Source organism: Sapajus apella, unplaced genomic scaffold (genome assembly GCF_009761245.1).
Source record: "Sapajus apella isolate SASKATOON/1434 unplaced genomic scaffold, GSC_monkey_1.0 scaffold208, whole genome shotgun sequence".
NCBI classification, from domain to species: domain Eukaryota; kingdom Metazoa; phylum Chordata; class Mammalia; order Primates; family Cebidae; genus Sapajus; species Sapajus apella.
The window spans coordinates 194,771-210,905 of NW_022437148.1; the positions used below are offsets into that span (position 1 = coordinate 194,771).

The following is a 16,135-nucleotide window of genomic DNA, read 5'->3' on the forward strand; positions in this document are numbered from 1 at the left end:
CACCAGGCGCAGTGGCTCACACTTGTAATCCCAGCACTGTGGGAGGCCTAAGCAGGTGGATCACTTGAGGTCAGGAGTTCAAGACCAGCCTGGCCAACATGGCAAAACCCCCATCTCTACTAAAAATACAAAAATTAGCCTGGTGTAGTGGTGCGCACCTGTAGTCCCAGCTACTCAAGAGGCTGAGGCAGGGGAATTACTTGAACCTGGGAGGCAGAGGTTGCAGTGGGCCAAGATCGTATCACTACACTCTAGCCTGGATGACAGAACAAGACTCCATCTCAAAAAAAAAAAACAAAAAAAACTCTACAAAAAAGCAAAACAAATAGTCAGGCCTATGGTCCAGCTACTTGGGTGGCTGAGGTGAGAGGATTGCCTGAGCTTGGAAGGTCAAGGCTGCAGTGAGCCATGACCACAGCACTGCACTCCACCCTGGGTGACAGTCAGACTCAAAAAAAAGAAAAAACGAAAATGCCATTCAGCTGCAAGGCCTGCAGAGGGCTGACAGCCTCCAGCTGTTGGCGCCACAAGGCTCCTAGGACTCGTGTTAGCTTCTGAGCTGAAAGCACGTTCTTCCCAAGTAGTCTCTAGCCAATGACTGACCACAGAAAGACTTGTGACTGTCCTTTCTGCCCAACCTGAGACCCCTCTAATGGGTGGGCTTTGCTCTGGAGCTCCCCCATCAGCTGGCCAAGACTTCGGGTCTACATCATTAGCTGAGGCTCTCCCTGCCCAAATCTGCTGCCTACCGCTTCCCTTTCATAGGTGTTGGGTCTGCATCACACTCAAAAGCTTTCCTTGCCCAGGCTGGCCTCAAATTCCTCAAATTCTGCTTCCTATCCCTTTTGTGTTTCTTGGGTGCATTCCTAATTCTAAATGTCTGTTCTCCATGGACAAAACTGACACAGTACAGGAACCATGTGACACTCAGGCCTGCATGCTGCTTTTACTCATCACTCATCCAGCCTCCCTTCTGCTTCCCCTTTATATCCTTTTGGTCCCCGTGCTCTGATGACTCACGGAAGCACTTGTTAAGATTCTAGTCCAATGTACCACAACTGCCAGTTGGGGCCATGCGACCTCATCCCACTCCCTGTGGTAAAGCAGACTGAAAACACACATTTTCTTTCGATACACAGTCCTGCTTTGTAGCCAGGCTGGAGTGCAGCGGCACAATCTCGGCCCACTGCAACCTCCACCTTCCGGTTCAAGCAATTCTCCTGCCTCAGTCTCCCGAGCAGCTGGGACTACAGGCACACGCCACCATGCCCAGCTAATTTTTGTATTTTTAGTAGAAACGGGGATTCACCATGTTAGCCAGGATGGTCTTGAACTCCTGACCTCGTAATCCGCCTGCCTTGGCCTCCCAAAGTGCTGGGATTAGAGGCGTGAGCGACCATTCTTTGGAAAACACAATAAAAGAAGTCACTGGCATAAACGTTCTTTTTATGCCCTATCCATCAGAGTGCTTTAAAAAGTAAGGTCACTAAAAAATTGGAACACAGGTATCCAAATCACTCGTAAAAACTCCTAACAACAGTGTTTTCACAATTTTAACACAAAGGAATAATACATAGGGGTTTTCACAATATCTGGACAGGCATGTAACTAATGAGAGGTGTTTTTTTAAATGTTGCATATCCTTTACTGAACAGTTATCAACAGGGTTCTAAGTACATTATTTTTATTTTATGAATATTTTATTTTATGTATATGCATATTAGTGGTTATTCTGCCAAAAAAAAAAAAAAAAAAAAAAAAAGTCTGAACAAGTGCTGTGTGGAGTCACTTCAATGCAGTAAGCCGGCCCCCGAAATTTTTCTTCACATACTCCTGTGTGGCTGTCCAAGTTTTCCATCCTGGCTCTGGTTCCAGTCCGATGTACCCCAGGTGCCAGGGAGGCCCCCGCCTCCGCCCCGCCCCGAGGATACGGCCAGCCGGGGCGCTGGGAGGTGAAGGAGGAGCAATGCGCAGAGGCCGGGACAACCCAGCGTCCTACAGCCAGCTCCCAGCTCCGGAAAAGGTCACTCGGAAAAGTCGCTTCACCTCTCAAAGCCTCAAAGTCCTCATTCAAATTAAATTTAAAATATTACGCCTTCGGAAAATAGAGTTCTGACTTTCTCACAGAAACACATACCCGTCACCTGCACGCCCCCCAACGCCAGCATCAGGTCAACCATCTCTTTCCTATACGCCAAGATGCCATTTTTCAGGCAAAACTAAAACCCATTTGCTTCACGTGACAGTCCAGAAATGTTTCGTTTTGCTTTTAAAAGCAACCCTGGTTATCAGCATCTAACTCTGCTGGGGGCCGGGATAAGCGCCCAGAAGACAAAAACTGCTGCCCGGCTGACTCCACCAAGCTCACTCAGGACTGAGGAAGTAAAAACGGGGTAACCAGAGGCGCGCCCGACATCCCAGAACAAGCACGGACTATTCCGGGGAAGGAACAGTCTCCGGGCAGCCCTAGCGTGAGTGTGAGGGGCAGAACCGCGGGCGCCACAAAGTGCGGAGCCCGCGGCCGAGAGGGAGCAGCCGCGGGGCACGCCCTCCCCGCATACGCCCGGAAAGTCCGCGGGCGGCCTGCGCGCTCAGGAGACCCAGTCCAGGCGCAGGCCAGGCGCGCAGGTGGGACCCCGCGGCAGGGACCCCGCGGCTCCCGCCTGGCGGCCCCGGCTCCCAGGTGCGCGTTCAGGACTAACAGCGTTTCCTGGTCGCAGCGCCGGCACAGGTAATTTCACATTCCCCTGCGCCGCATTCCAACGGCAAGAATCACGCGCCGGGACCTTAGTCTTTCGCTCGCCCCCCTGGGCGCCGCGGGCCGGAGGCGGTGGGGGAAGGGCGCTCGGCCAGGGGGTGGGGAGCGGCGCGACCCCGCCAGCCGCACAGACCTGGTTCCGGATCCTCGGGCCGTCCTGAGTGGTTGCCCATGCTTAGCCGACTCCGGAGCGGCCAGCTGGCCGGCCTCGGACCGGGTGTCCACCGTGCCGAACTCGCGCAGTCTCCGGCTGGCGAGGCGGCTGCGTCCGGCGGGTCCGCTCCAGTCAAAGAAAGGGCCGGGCGCCTTCCAGTTCCCAGAGGCTGCCGGCGCAGCGGCTCCTCTCCCGCGCCCGCGGGCCCCGCCCCCTCATCTGCATCCTGCCCGCCCGGCACGGCCCGCCCCCTTCATCTGCATCCTGCCGGACCACCTCCACTGCACGCCGCCCGCCAGGCTTGGCCCGCCCCCTCATCTGCATACTGTCCGCCCACCTCATCTGCGTTTCCTCCTTTGCGGCTAGAGGGCTCCCAGCAGTGGGCGGGACGCACCGGCTGACCCGCTGCAGGCCTCCACCCGCGGACGCTGAGGGCTGCAGCTGCACAAGGAAGGCTGGAAAAACCCCACTGCGGGGAGACGGGAGCCTATTGCCTCCGAAAAGGCAAAATCCTGCGCTTGTGAAACTAGACCTATCAGGACAAGAGAAACCTTGGACAGGCGCTTCATAAGCATTTTTGGGGTGAATGAATGAATGGATGAACAACTCGAGGAGGATGTGAAGAAAAATAACGCTAACAAAGACGTGCTCATTATCCAAAATGAATACTATGGCTAATAATAAAAATGCATACCAATCATAAGTACAAACTGTTCTGCTGCTGTCAGAAATTACTAAAATGGAAATTACCCTGAACGACTTTCATCCTTCATCTGACAGTGAAAACACTTACAACGAGTAAATCTTGCAGTAAAAATATTTAGGACTAATAAAATTATTAGTGGTATGACTGGTTCTATCTCCTGCATCACTTGAGCACTGTGGTCCATTCTCAGGTCTCACGCATTAACAGCGTAGGACAGGACTGATCACTCCTGACGCCTCAAAACAGTGTGTTCACTTGGTTCCAGGACACTACGCTCTCCTAGTTTTCTGCGCAACCCCTAAAAGCCTCTTCCCAGTCCCCTTTGTTGGTTCCTCCTCATTTTGACCTCTAAACCCTGAGCCCTAAAGCTCAGCCAACATACCTCTTTCCTATATACTCCCTTGGTCTTTAATCTACCAACTTGTGGCTTTTAAATACCATCTACATATCTCCAGGCTGGTTCCCTCTTCTAATTCCAGACTCATTTATCCAGCTACCTTCTTGACAGCTTCTCTTGACATCTCCACTTAGCTTTTCTAATAGTCCTGTCCATCTCCATAAATGGCAGTTCCGTTCTTCCAGTGACTCAGGCCAGAAGCCTCGACTCCTTCACACGCCACATCTAGTCCTTCAGCAAGGCCTGTCAGTGTGTATATCATAAATAGCCCCACACTTCGGCACTTCTCACCTCCTCCACTGCTACCATCTGATCCAAGCCACTGTCATCTCCTGCCAGGATTATTGCAACTGCCTCCTAACCAGTCTCACTTCTGCCCTTGCCTCCTTATAGTCTCCACATACAGTGAGAGTGATGCTTCAAAAACCTAGGTCCAATCATTAGGTTACACCTCCACTTGTCTCTCTGTGTCACTTGGAGGAAAACTCAAAGCCCTTAAAATGGCCCGCAAGGCCCTGAATAATCTTCCCCGCCCTTCATCAGCAAACTCATCAACTCACCTTCCCCTTCTCACATTATTCTTGCTACACCAGCCTCCTCACTGTTCCTCAAATAAGCGAAGCATGTTCCCATCTCAGGGCCTTGGAATTTGCACTTGGTGTTCCCTCTGCCTGGAACATTCTTCCCCCAGACACCTACATTGCATAGACCATGTCTCACCCTCTCTCACTCCGTGGGCCTTTGCTCAAATGTCACCCTACTAAGGGGGCTTCTCTCATCACACCACATTAAATAGTAAGCCAGACCCTCAGCACACACCCTCTCCTACTGGCCTCTGTGACACTGATTGCCATTCCATTTACTACATGTTTACTAATTATTGCCCCTCCACTAGAGTGTAAACTTTATAAACACAGGCACTCAGAACAAATGAATGAAAACAAATGAATGAACCAATGTATAGGCTGCATGTAGCAGACACAAATTAGCCCTTAAATACACATTACTTCCTTTTAGTGGCAGTACCATGATTTGGTTTCTCCCCCAAAACTAGTGTGTCAAAAACATGAGTCACGGTTTTATTTCTGTAATGTATCAAATGTAGCACAATACTAAGCATGTGCAAATATACTAAGGAAAATAAATAGCAGGGAACAATATTAGAGCAGAAATGCATGACACCAATGTTAGAGCAGAAATGCAAATGACACCCTTTTAAAAAGGTGATTAGAGGCCAGGCGTGGTGGCTTATGCCTATAATCTCAGCACTTTGGGAGGCCGAGGCAGGTGGATCACGAGGTCAGGAGATTGAGACCAACCTGGCCAATATGGAGAAACCCCGTCTCTACTAAAAATACAAAAATTAGCCAGGCATGGTGGCAGGTGCCTGCAGTCCCAGCTACTCGGGAGGTTAAGGCAGAAGAATCGCTTAAACCTATGAGGCGGAGGTTGCAGTGAGCTGAGATTGCACCACTGCACTCCAGCCTGGGTGACAGAGCAAGACTCCGTCTCAAAAAAAAAAAAAAAACAAAAAAAAACCAAAAAGGTCATTAGCCCAGAAAAGACCGTCGACTTCCCCAAATAGTTCAGAAATGATAGGTAAAGCTTGAGTTTGTGATCACGGTAAGAGTGATGCAACTTCAATTTACAAAACAGTTACATACTTATTTTGAGTTTTGGAAATCAATGAGTTAATTTACTAATTCTGTAAAATGTGATGTAATTCACATGTCTCTTTATGGAAACTGGACAAGTAAGACACCAGCCCAGCCCGGACGCCTATGGCTCTCTCACCTACCACATTTAAAATACATAGTCAAGCCCTGCACATTTCATCTCCTTAACATTTTTCAGACTTTGCCTGTCTCTTGTCTTTGCTACATCTTTCATTCACAAGGGCTACTACATTAGCTTCCCAACTAACTCACTACTTCCAGTTTTGCTGCTGCTCAAATTGCTCCTCCACCTGATTTACCAAAAATGCAAATCTGACCTCACCATGCCTCTGCCTAGAAGTTCCTGTGGCTCCACTCTACCATTAAGATGAAGTCCTTTTAAGCTTAGTACACACTAAGGTCCTTCATAATCACCTCCACCCCTACACCTACTGAGCCAGCTGTAACTCCCTGAACACACCCTATTGTTTCAGGCCCCTATGCTTCCATATCTGCTATATTCCCTCTGTTTCAACACCTCTTCCATAACTGAGCTGCCTGGCAAATGCTTATTCAACTGCTATGAACTGAGTTGTATCCTTCTTAAATTCATGTTGAAGCCCTAACCCCCAATGTGATGGTATTTGGAGATAGGGACTTTAGGAGGTAATTAAGGTTAAATGAGGTCATAAGGGTGGGGCCCTAATCCAGCAGGATAGGTGGCCTTATAATAAGAGGAAGAGATCTTTCTCTCTCCCTCTTTCTGCTATGTGAGGTCACAGTGAGATGGTGGCATGTATAAGCCAGGAAGAGTCTTCACCAGAAGCTGGCCATGCTGGCACTCTGAACTCAGACTTTCAGCCTCTGACACTCTGAGAAATAAATCTCTGCTGTTTAGGCTACCTAGTCTGTGGTATTCAGCCCACGCAGAGTAATATCTTTCATCTTTTAAATTCTTGCTCTGTTATCACCCCCATTTAGTGGGCCTGCACATCTCAGAATTCAATGCTATCTCCCTCATGGTACTTCTGTACCTTGTATTATTTTAACCTTTTTTTTTTTTGAGACAGAGTCTTGCTCTCTTGCCTAGGAGTGCAGTGGTGTGATCTTGGCTCACTGCAACCTCTGCCTCCCAGGTTCAAGTGACTCTCGTGCCTCAGCCTCCCAAGTAGGTGGGATTACAGGTGCGTGCCACCATGCCTGGCTAATTTTTGTATTTTTGGAGAGCTGGGGTTTCACCATGTTGGCCAAGCTGGTCTCAAACTCCTGACCTCAAGCGATCCACCTGCCTCTGCCTCCAGAGTAGCTGGGATTACAAGCGTGAGCCACCAGGCCCGGCCTATTTTAACCATTCTTTCTTATGAGATCATGAACTCTTTGAGTGGCACTGATGCTGTCTTATTCATCCTTGCATCCGTAATACCTAATAAATAACTCAGTTAAGGATATAGGCCAGGTCCGTGGTGGTTCACACCTATAATCCCAGCACTTTGGGAGGCCGAGGCAGGCAGATCACCTGGCCAACATGGTGAAACCCCATCTCTACCAAAAATACAAAAATTGGCTGGGTATGGTGGTGTGTGCCTGTAATCCCAGCTATTTAGGAGGCTAAGGGATGAGAATTGTTTGAACCCAGGAGGCAGAGGATGCAGTGAGTTGAGATTGTGCCACTACCCTCCAGCCTGGGTGACAGGGTGAGTCTCCATCTTGAAAAAAAAAAAAAAAAAAAAAAAAAGAATATGTTTATTTATAATACAACTAAAGCATAACTTCTCAAACAAACAATTCTATGGTCATTATTTGAATCTCTGAGTATCCTTTGCCAGCCAGTGAAATTGTTATTGCAGTGAAAAGACTAAGTAATATAAAAACATTCAGTCTGCCCAAATTAACCTGTAATTTTAACAAAATTCAAACCAATCATGAACTTGATGTGTTTATTCCAAAATTCACCTGGAAGAATAAAGTACTGGAAAAATCTAGAAAAATTTGGGAAAGGAAGAATGAAAAAGAGAAATCTACCTTATTAAAAAACACCAGCCAGGTGTGGTGGTTCATGCCTGTAATCCCAGCACTTTGGGAGGCCAAGGTAGATGGATGGCGTGAGGAGTTTGAGACCAGCCTGGCCAACATGGTGAAACCCCATCTCTACCCAAAACACACACACACAAAAGTAGCCAGGCAGGGTGATGCATGCCTGTAGTCCCAGCTACTCGAGAGGCTGAGATGGAAGAATCACTTGAAACCAGAAAGCAGTGGTCGCAGTGAGCCAAGATCGTGCCACTGCACTCCAGCCTGGGCAACAGAGTAAGACCCTGTCTCAAAAAAAAAAAAAAAAAAAAAAGAAGAGCTATAAAATTATATTAAAAAGTGTGGTTATAACAAAGTGGAAAAATGGAAATTCCCAAAAAATTGACTTGAGAGATTTTAACATAAGTGGCACTTCAAATTAAGTGAAAGCCCTATTTCACTCTTTATGACAAAATAAATTCCAAAAAAATTAAAAATAAAAAAATCCCATTTCAATACAAATTTAATTGTAAAATGTTAAGATACAAAAATATAAGTCCTAGAAGTAAATATGAATGAATATTTTTATATTACAGAGAAAATGTCCTTCTATATTGTCCAGCTTTTCATTTTGAACATTTTCAAATTCATAGAAAAGTGTGCAGACAATAATGAACACTGTTATATATCCATCATCTACATTTACCAATTGTAAACAAATTACATTTGCTTTTCACCCTACCCCTATTTTCCTTTTTGTTGAATCATTTGATAATATGTCGCAGATATCATGCCACTTTGCCCCTAAGCACATCCAGCATCATCTCCTAGGGCATTCTGCTGTAATAACTTATCATACCTAAAAAAATGTTATTTTCAAAGTATCATATAGTATATAGTTCATACTCAAATTTCCCTGTCTCCAAAATGTCTTTTATATACCTTAGAAAAATTAATTCCAGGATCCAATCAATGTTAAATACTGTTTGAGAAAGACACATCTTGAAACATCCTTGATCAATGATAGTTTTTGATGCTTATAGAGGTTACCTGACAACACTATTTTAAAAGGAGGTAGAGAAATTTAACACACTCCCAGTAATTATTCCTAGGGGATGGCCTCACAATTTTAAGTATTAAATAACACTATAAACATGTCTTAAGGTTGACTTTTTTTTTTTTTTTTTTTGAGATGGAGTCTTACTGTCAACCAGGCTGGAGTGCAAAGGCACAATCTCGGCTCACTGCAACCTCCATCTCCCGGTTCAAGCGATTCTCCTGCCCAACCTCCCGAGTAGCTGGGATTACAGCTACCTGCCATCATGCCAAGCTACTTTTTGTATTTTTAGTAGAGACAGGGTTTCACCATGTTGGTCAGGCTGGTCTTGAACTCCCCACCTCAGGTGATCCACCTGCCTCCGCCTCCCAAAGTGCTGGGATTACAGATATAAGCCACCACACCCAGCCAGTGATAACTTTAAAAAGCAGTACAGGGACTAGTCAGGTTGTGGCAATCACACATCCTAGGCAAACAAAAAACCAATTGCCTGAATGTTATATGAATAGGATAAAATTTCCAGTGGAATCAAGGAGTCCAGTGGAATCAAGCAACAGGTGGAAGTGGAACTGATGTGCTCTGTATCTGCTGTAAACCTTAAAAGTGGCTCTAATGATCATGTTGACAGAGTGAAGTGTCACAGACGCCTTTGATGCCTATAAAAAAAGCAACAGTATACAGACACTCCTCAACTTATGATGGGTTACATCCCAATAGACCATTGCAAACTGAAAATATCCTAGGTCGAAATGGGCTTTGTAGACAGGATGGATGCAAAAACTCTGGCAAACAATAGTCCAAAAAATGCTGACAACGCAGTGCTGTGAAGGTTTATCACGATCGCAGGGCTGACTAGGAGCTGCGGCTCACAACCACTGCCCAGTATCTCGAGAAAGTGTAGCTCCACATATTGCTAGCTGGGTAAAAGATCAAATTCAAAATTTGCAATACAGTATAGCTTTTGTACCATTGCAAAATAAAAAAACTCCTAAGTGAAACCATCGTAAGTCAGAGACTGCAATTTCTAAAATACTGTGTTTCTATAACGTGTAATTTCAAATGTAAAGGTATAACTAAGTTGACAACTTGGACATTATAATTACATATTTTCTACTTTACCTATATTCTAAATGTTTTAAGGAAGACAAAAAATTTTTATGGATCTTCACTGAATATAAGGATTCCTTATATACAGGCATAAACAATAAAATAATGTATACCTAGTCCCATTTTTATTAAAAATTTCTATATTCTACTGTACATATTAATATGTATAGAAACAAATTTTAATACATACAAAGCAAATTATTAGAAATAACTATAACTGAAATACAAAATTAGGACTTTTATTTTCTATAGCAGGTATCTCTAATGCTTTAATAAATATATTTCACTTTTATGACCAGAACACATTAAAAAAGTACATATCCTTAAACTCAGTAGTTATTCTGATAGAATTTTATTTGAAAGAAATAGTTATAGGCCAGGCATGGTGGCTCAAACCTGTAATCCCAGCACTTCCTTTTTTTTTTTTTTTGGACAGAGTTTTCACTCTTTGTTGCCCAGGCTGTAGTGCAATGACATGATCTTGGCTCACTACAACCTCCGCCTCCTGGGTTCAAGCGATTCTCCTGCCTCAGCCTTCCGAGTAGCTGGGATTACAGGCATGCGCCATCACGCCTAGCTAATTTTGTATTTTTAGTAGAGACGGGGTTTCTCCTGACCTCAGGTGATCCACCCGCCTCAGCCTCCCAAAGTGCTGGGTTTACAGGTGTGAGCCACTGTGCCCAGCCAATCCCAGCACTTTCAAAGCCTGAGGCAGGCAGTTCAGGGTTTCAAGGCCAGCCTTGGCCAACACAGTGAAAACCCGTCTCTACTAAAAATACAAAAATTAGCCAGGCATGTTGGCACATCTCTGTATTCCCAGCTACTTGGGAGGCTGAGGCAGGAAAATCACTTGAATCCGGGAGGCCAAGGTTGCGGTGAGCTGAGATTGTGCCACTGCACTCCAGCCTGGGCAACAGAGTGAGACTCCATCTCCAAAAAAAAAAAAAGAATAATTACAAATTTATATAAACATCTAGCTTGCAAGATAATTCTTAACCTTTATTGAGAAATAATTACATGCCAGGTACTACTGTAAGTACTTTATATATTTCAATTTATAAAACAAAACTATTTTCTAACTCAAAGATTAGAAAAGGACTGAGAGAGTGAGTAACTTGCCTAAGTTTGCTCCACTAGAAAGCAGCAGAGCCAGGATTTAAACCTGTGTCCCCAAGTCCACTCCAGGGTTTGGTGATTCACTGGAAGGACTCACAAGACTCAGCACACAGTTGTACTCAGAGCTATGATATATTACAGCAAAAGGATACAAAGCAAGGGAAAAGGTCTACAAGGCCAAGTCCAGAGGAAACTAGGTACAAGCTTCCAAGAATTTTCTCCCAGTATAGTCATTAGAAGTGTACTTAATTCTCCCAGCAATGAGCTGTGACAACATGTGTTAAATGTTGTCTGCCAGGGAAACTCACTTAGAGACTTAGCACCCAAGGTTCTTACCAGGGGCTGATCATGTAGGCTCCTGGAAGGAAAACAGGAGTTCAGCATAAATTACAGTGTTTGCACAGTTAATGCAGTGAGCCATTCTTATCAATTAGGGTGGTAGGAACCCTTCTGAAATCCAAGTTCCCTGACACCAGCCAAGTGTCAACCTTGCAAGCAGCCTTTCCAAGGACAGCAGTCCCAGGCCTGCTACAGTCACGCTTTTCTGCAGAGAAACCATTTAACTCCAGAGTGTGTGCTTTTTTTTTTTTTTTTTTTTGGACGGAGTTTCACTCATGTTACCCAGGCTGGAGTGCAATGGCGCGATCTCGGCTCACTGCAACCTCCGCCTCCCGGGTTCAGGCAATTCTCCTGCCCCAGCCTCCTGAGTCGCTGGGATTACAGGCACACGCCACCATGCCCAGCTAATTTTTTGTATTTTTAGTAGAGACGGGGTTTCACCATGTTGACCAGGATGGTCTCGATCTCTAGACCTCGTGATCCACCCGCCTCGGCCTCCCAAAGTGCTGGGATTACAGGCTTGAGCCACCGCGCCCGGCCGAGTGTGTGCTCTTAACAACTGCACATTGCCTCCTTCTGTCTGTAATAGCAAAAAGCTGGAAAAACTTTCAATGTTCAACACAAATGTCTGAGTTTCATCAAATATAATACAGCTAATATGATGGCTTCCTATGCAGTCTCTAAAGCAATGTGTCAGAGATATTAAGTAACAACACAAAACAGTAAATATATTAAGAATATAATTCTAAATTTGTGTATATAAACAAAAAACTATAGAGACACAGATACCAGGAAAAGGCTTCAAAAGTTATACTTCAAGGCACTGATTGAGAGTGGCCTCTCTGAGTAGGCAGGATTATGATGTCCTTTATAAAAGTTATTTTATTGCTGGTCCATAATTTTTTTTCTAGTACACATGTACTGCTTTTTCCTTTTAAGTTAAAAATACATTTATTTGGAAAAATACATAAATGTTAAAATAATTTAAAGTAAAATTCAGCCTGGGAAACAGCACAAGACCCTGTCTCTAGAAAAAGTAAAAAATTAGCCAAGTGTGGTGGTGTGCACCTGTTGTCCCAGTTAATTGGGAGGCTGAGGTGGGAGAACCACTTGAACCTAGGAGTTCAAGGTTGCAGTAAGCTATGAGTGCACCACCACACTCCAACCTGGGCAAAAGAGTGAGACCCTATCTCTAAAAATAATATAATTACAAGTAAAATTGTCATAAAATTACAAGTAAGATTACCAAAAATATTCAGTTTCTAGGAAGATTCTTTGAATAATAAACTGTAATGCATATATAATTATTCAACAAATAGTCATTTATTCCTCAGAATACTGTTAAGAACTAAACTTAAATGAAGGTGGGACCAGAAGACAGTTCCTAATTCTCACTAAACACCAAAGTGTCTTTTTTCTTTTTTTGAGACAGGGTCTTACTCTGTTGCCCAGGCTTGAATGCAATGGCATGATCATAGCTCACTGCAGTCTCAAACTCCCGGGCTCAAATGATCCTCTTGCCTCAGCCTCCCTCCCAAGTAGCCGGGATGATAGCCTCATATCACCATGCCCAGCTAATTTTTTAAAAATGTTTTGTAGAGATGGGATCTCACTATGTTGTCCAAACTGGTTTCGAACTCCAGGGCTCAAGCAGTTTTCCCTAATTGGCCTCCTGAAGTGTTGAGATTATAGGCATGAGCCATTGCACCCTTTATCCACCAATTTTTTTTCTTTTTTTTCTTTTTTTTTTTTTTTGAGGTGAAGTCTTGCTCTGTCACCAGGCTGGAGTATCGTGGCACGATCTCAGCTCACTGCAACCTCCACCTCCCGAATTCAAGCAATTCTCCTGCCTCAGCCTCCCGAGTAGCTGGGACTACCGGCGTGTGCCACCATGCCCGGCTAATTTTTGTATTTTTAGTAGAGACAGGGTTTCACTATGTTGGCCAGGATGGTCTCAATCTCTTGACCTTGTGATCCACCTGCCTCGGCTTTCCAAAGTGCTGGGATCACAGGCGTAAGCCACTGCACCTGGCCGTCTACCATTTTTAAATAATACATGATTAAACTTTAATTATAAAAACCTTTTATGAAAAACTGCAATATATACAAAACTAAAGAGAACTAATATAATGGGCCTCCATGTGCCTCTCGACTCAGTTTCAACAGTTTCCGACTCATAGCCAATTTTTTTCACCTATCACCCACTTCTTCCTCTAGCGTCAATTATTTTGAAGCAAATCCAAGATATCCTATTTCATGGGTAAATATTTCAGCATGGATTTCTAAAGATAAGAACTCTTGAAAAAAACCCACAATTCCATCATCTCAACTAAAAAACAATTAACAATAATTTTTTATTAAATAGCCAGAGTTCAAATTTCCTTGTGCCAGTATTTTTTAAAAATCATGATCTATGGCCAGGTGTGGTGGCTCATGCCTATAATCTCAGCACTTTGGGAGGCTGAGGTGGACAGATCACCTGAGGTCAGGAGTTCAAGATCAGCCTGACCAACATGGAGAAACCCCATCTTTACTAAAAATACAAAATTAGCCAGGTGTGGTGGCGCATAACTGTAATCCCAGCTACTCGGGAGGCTGAGGCATGAGAATCACTTGAACCCTGGAGGCGGAGGTTGCAGTGAGCTGAGATTGTGCCATTGCACTCCAGCCTGGGCAACAAGAGTGAAACTCCATGTCAGAAAAAAAAAAAAAATCATGATCCATACTATTACACACCTATTAGAATGGTGAAAATCCAAGACTGGCAACATCAAATGCTGGCAAGGATGTGGAAGGACAGGAACTCTCATTCATTGCTGGTGGAAATGCAAAATGGTACAACCACTTTGAAAGATAGTTTGTCAGTTTCTTATAAAACTAAACCTATTCTTATCATATGATCCAGCAATTAAGCTTCTTGTTATTTACCCAAATGAGCTGAAAACTTAGGTCCACACAAAAACCTTCACAGGAATGTTTATAGCAGTTTTATTCATAATTGACAAAACTTGGAAGCAAGCAAAATATCCTTCAATAGGTGAGTGACGAACTGCGGTATGTCCATACAATTGAATATTATTCAGCACTAAAAAGAAATGATTAAGACACAAAAAGACATGGAGGAACTTAAATGCATATTGCTAAGTGAAAGAAGCTCGTCTGAAAAGGCCACACACTATACCATTCCAGCTATCTGACAAAAAGGCAAAACTGTAGAGGCAGTAAGATCAGTGGTTGCCAGGAACTTAAGAGGAAGGGATGAACAGGTGGAGCACAAGGGATTTTTAGGGCAGGGAAACTACTCTATATGATTCTGTAATGGTGGATACATGTCAAAACCCATAGAATGTACAACACCAAAAGTGAACCCTAACATAAGCTATGGACTTCAGCTAATAACAATGTATCTGTACTGGCTCATCAATTCTAAGAAATATACCACCTTTAATGCAAGAAGTTAGGGACGGGGGAAACTGGAGGTGATGGTGAGGGGGTAGAAATATGGAAACTTGCTGTAGTTTCTACTAATTTTTCTATAAATCTACAATAGCTCTAAAAGATAAGCCCATTAATTTTTTAAACATTCCTGATCCAAATAATCAACTTGAGCTTAACACCACAAAACAGACATGGCAGTCTCTGTGGACTACCTACCTATCAGCCATTTCCCACATCTTCCTTCCTTCCTGCCTCCAGAGAGCTGGCCCTAACAGAAGGTGGCCTGTTCTTAGCTCAAGAGTAGATCCTCCATGCACAGTCTATGTCAATCCTGGTGATTCCATTTTCCTTGCTAGTGGCTAGGTCAGGGATGCTATGAGACCCAGTCTGGCCAACAAAAGTTGGAGGGAGGTCTGTTGGGAGGAGGGCTGGGGAAAGTTCTCTTGTTCTTAAACAGATGCTGGAAACCTTCTTCTTCCATGGGACTTTGTCCTCTGTTTGAGGTTGCCAGAGCTTTAGCAGTTATCTCGTGATGACGAGGGGAGCTGGCCAGAGGGCCAAGCCAGCATGCTCAGGTTGGTCGACCAAAAAGGTGGAAAGAACCTGGGCCCTTTCTGGCATGCTGAACTCCTGAATTAAACACCCTCTGGATTACCTACTTTCTGTTCTGTTATGTACATGGTGCACTTCCTCAGTGTTACAGTCCAGTGAATCAGGTGTGGTCTAACCCAGTAGCCATTCTTTTTCTCTTCTTACAAGCAAGAGACTGAGGTTCACAGAGATTACGCTATCTTGCCCAAGGTCATATAGATTAAAAGTAGGGAACTGAAATTTAATGCAGGCCTGTTGCCACCAAAGCACTCATTCTTCCTACACTATACTACTTTGTCTCCAGTAGAAGCTGGAGACAGAAACTTCAAAGAGAAATCAACATTTCAAGATTCAGAGAAAACAGATTGTTTTTTGTAATAGGAAACTATAAAATGAGAATTATCTTTAAGGAGAGAATCTTGAACATCGTTCTTGAATTAGAATATGTTTTTATCCTTAATAGAGCTTAACTTAAACATGAATAATATTATATCATTGATATAATCTAAATGAAAGAAGATTGATATCAATCACTATAAAACCATACACAAGGCTGGGAACAGTGGCCCACTCCTGTAATCCCAGCACTTTGGGAGGCTGAGGCAGACAGATTACGAGCTCAGATCGAGACCATCCTGGCTAACACAGTGAAACCCTGTCTCTACTAAAAAAATACAAAAATTTGCTGTGAGTGGTGGCATGCACCTGTAGTCCAGCTGCTCAGGAGGCTGAGGCAGGAGAATTGCTTGAACCCAGGAGGCGAAGGTTGCACTGAGCCAAGATCGCACCACTGCACTCCAGCCTGGC

At 44.2% G+C, this 16,135-nt stretch overlaps 1 protein-coding gene across 12 annotated transcripts in view; it reads right to left on the bottom strand.

Annotated features, from left to right (window-relative positions):
- SPECC1 (sperm antigen with calponin homology and coiled-coil domains 1) overlaps positions 1-16,135 on the bottom strand; it is a 331,903-nt gene that overhangs the window by 177,917 nt on the left and 137,851 nt on the right. For 4 of the 12 annotated variants that reach the window (XM_032270311.1, XM_032270310.1, XM_032270315.1 and 1 more), the window contains exon 1: positions 2,892-3,133. The exons of the other annotated variants lie outside the window; for them this stretch is intronic. In XM_032270311.1, coding sequence (XP_032126202.1) covers positions 2,892-2,931 — 40 coding nt within the window. In that variant the 5' untranslated portion in view covers positions 2,932-3,133. Of the gene's footprint in view, positions 1-2,891; positions 3,134-16,135 lie in introns of those variants that run through there. 12 annotated transcript variants of the gene reach the window in all.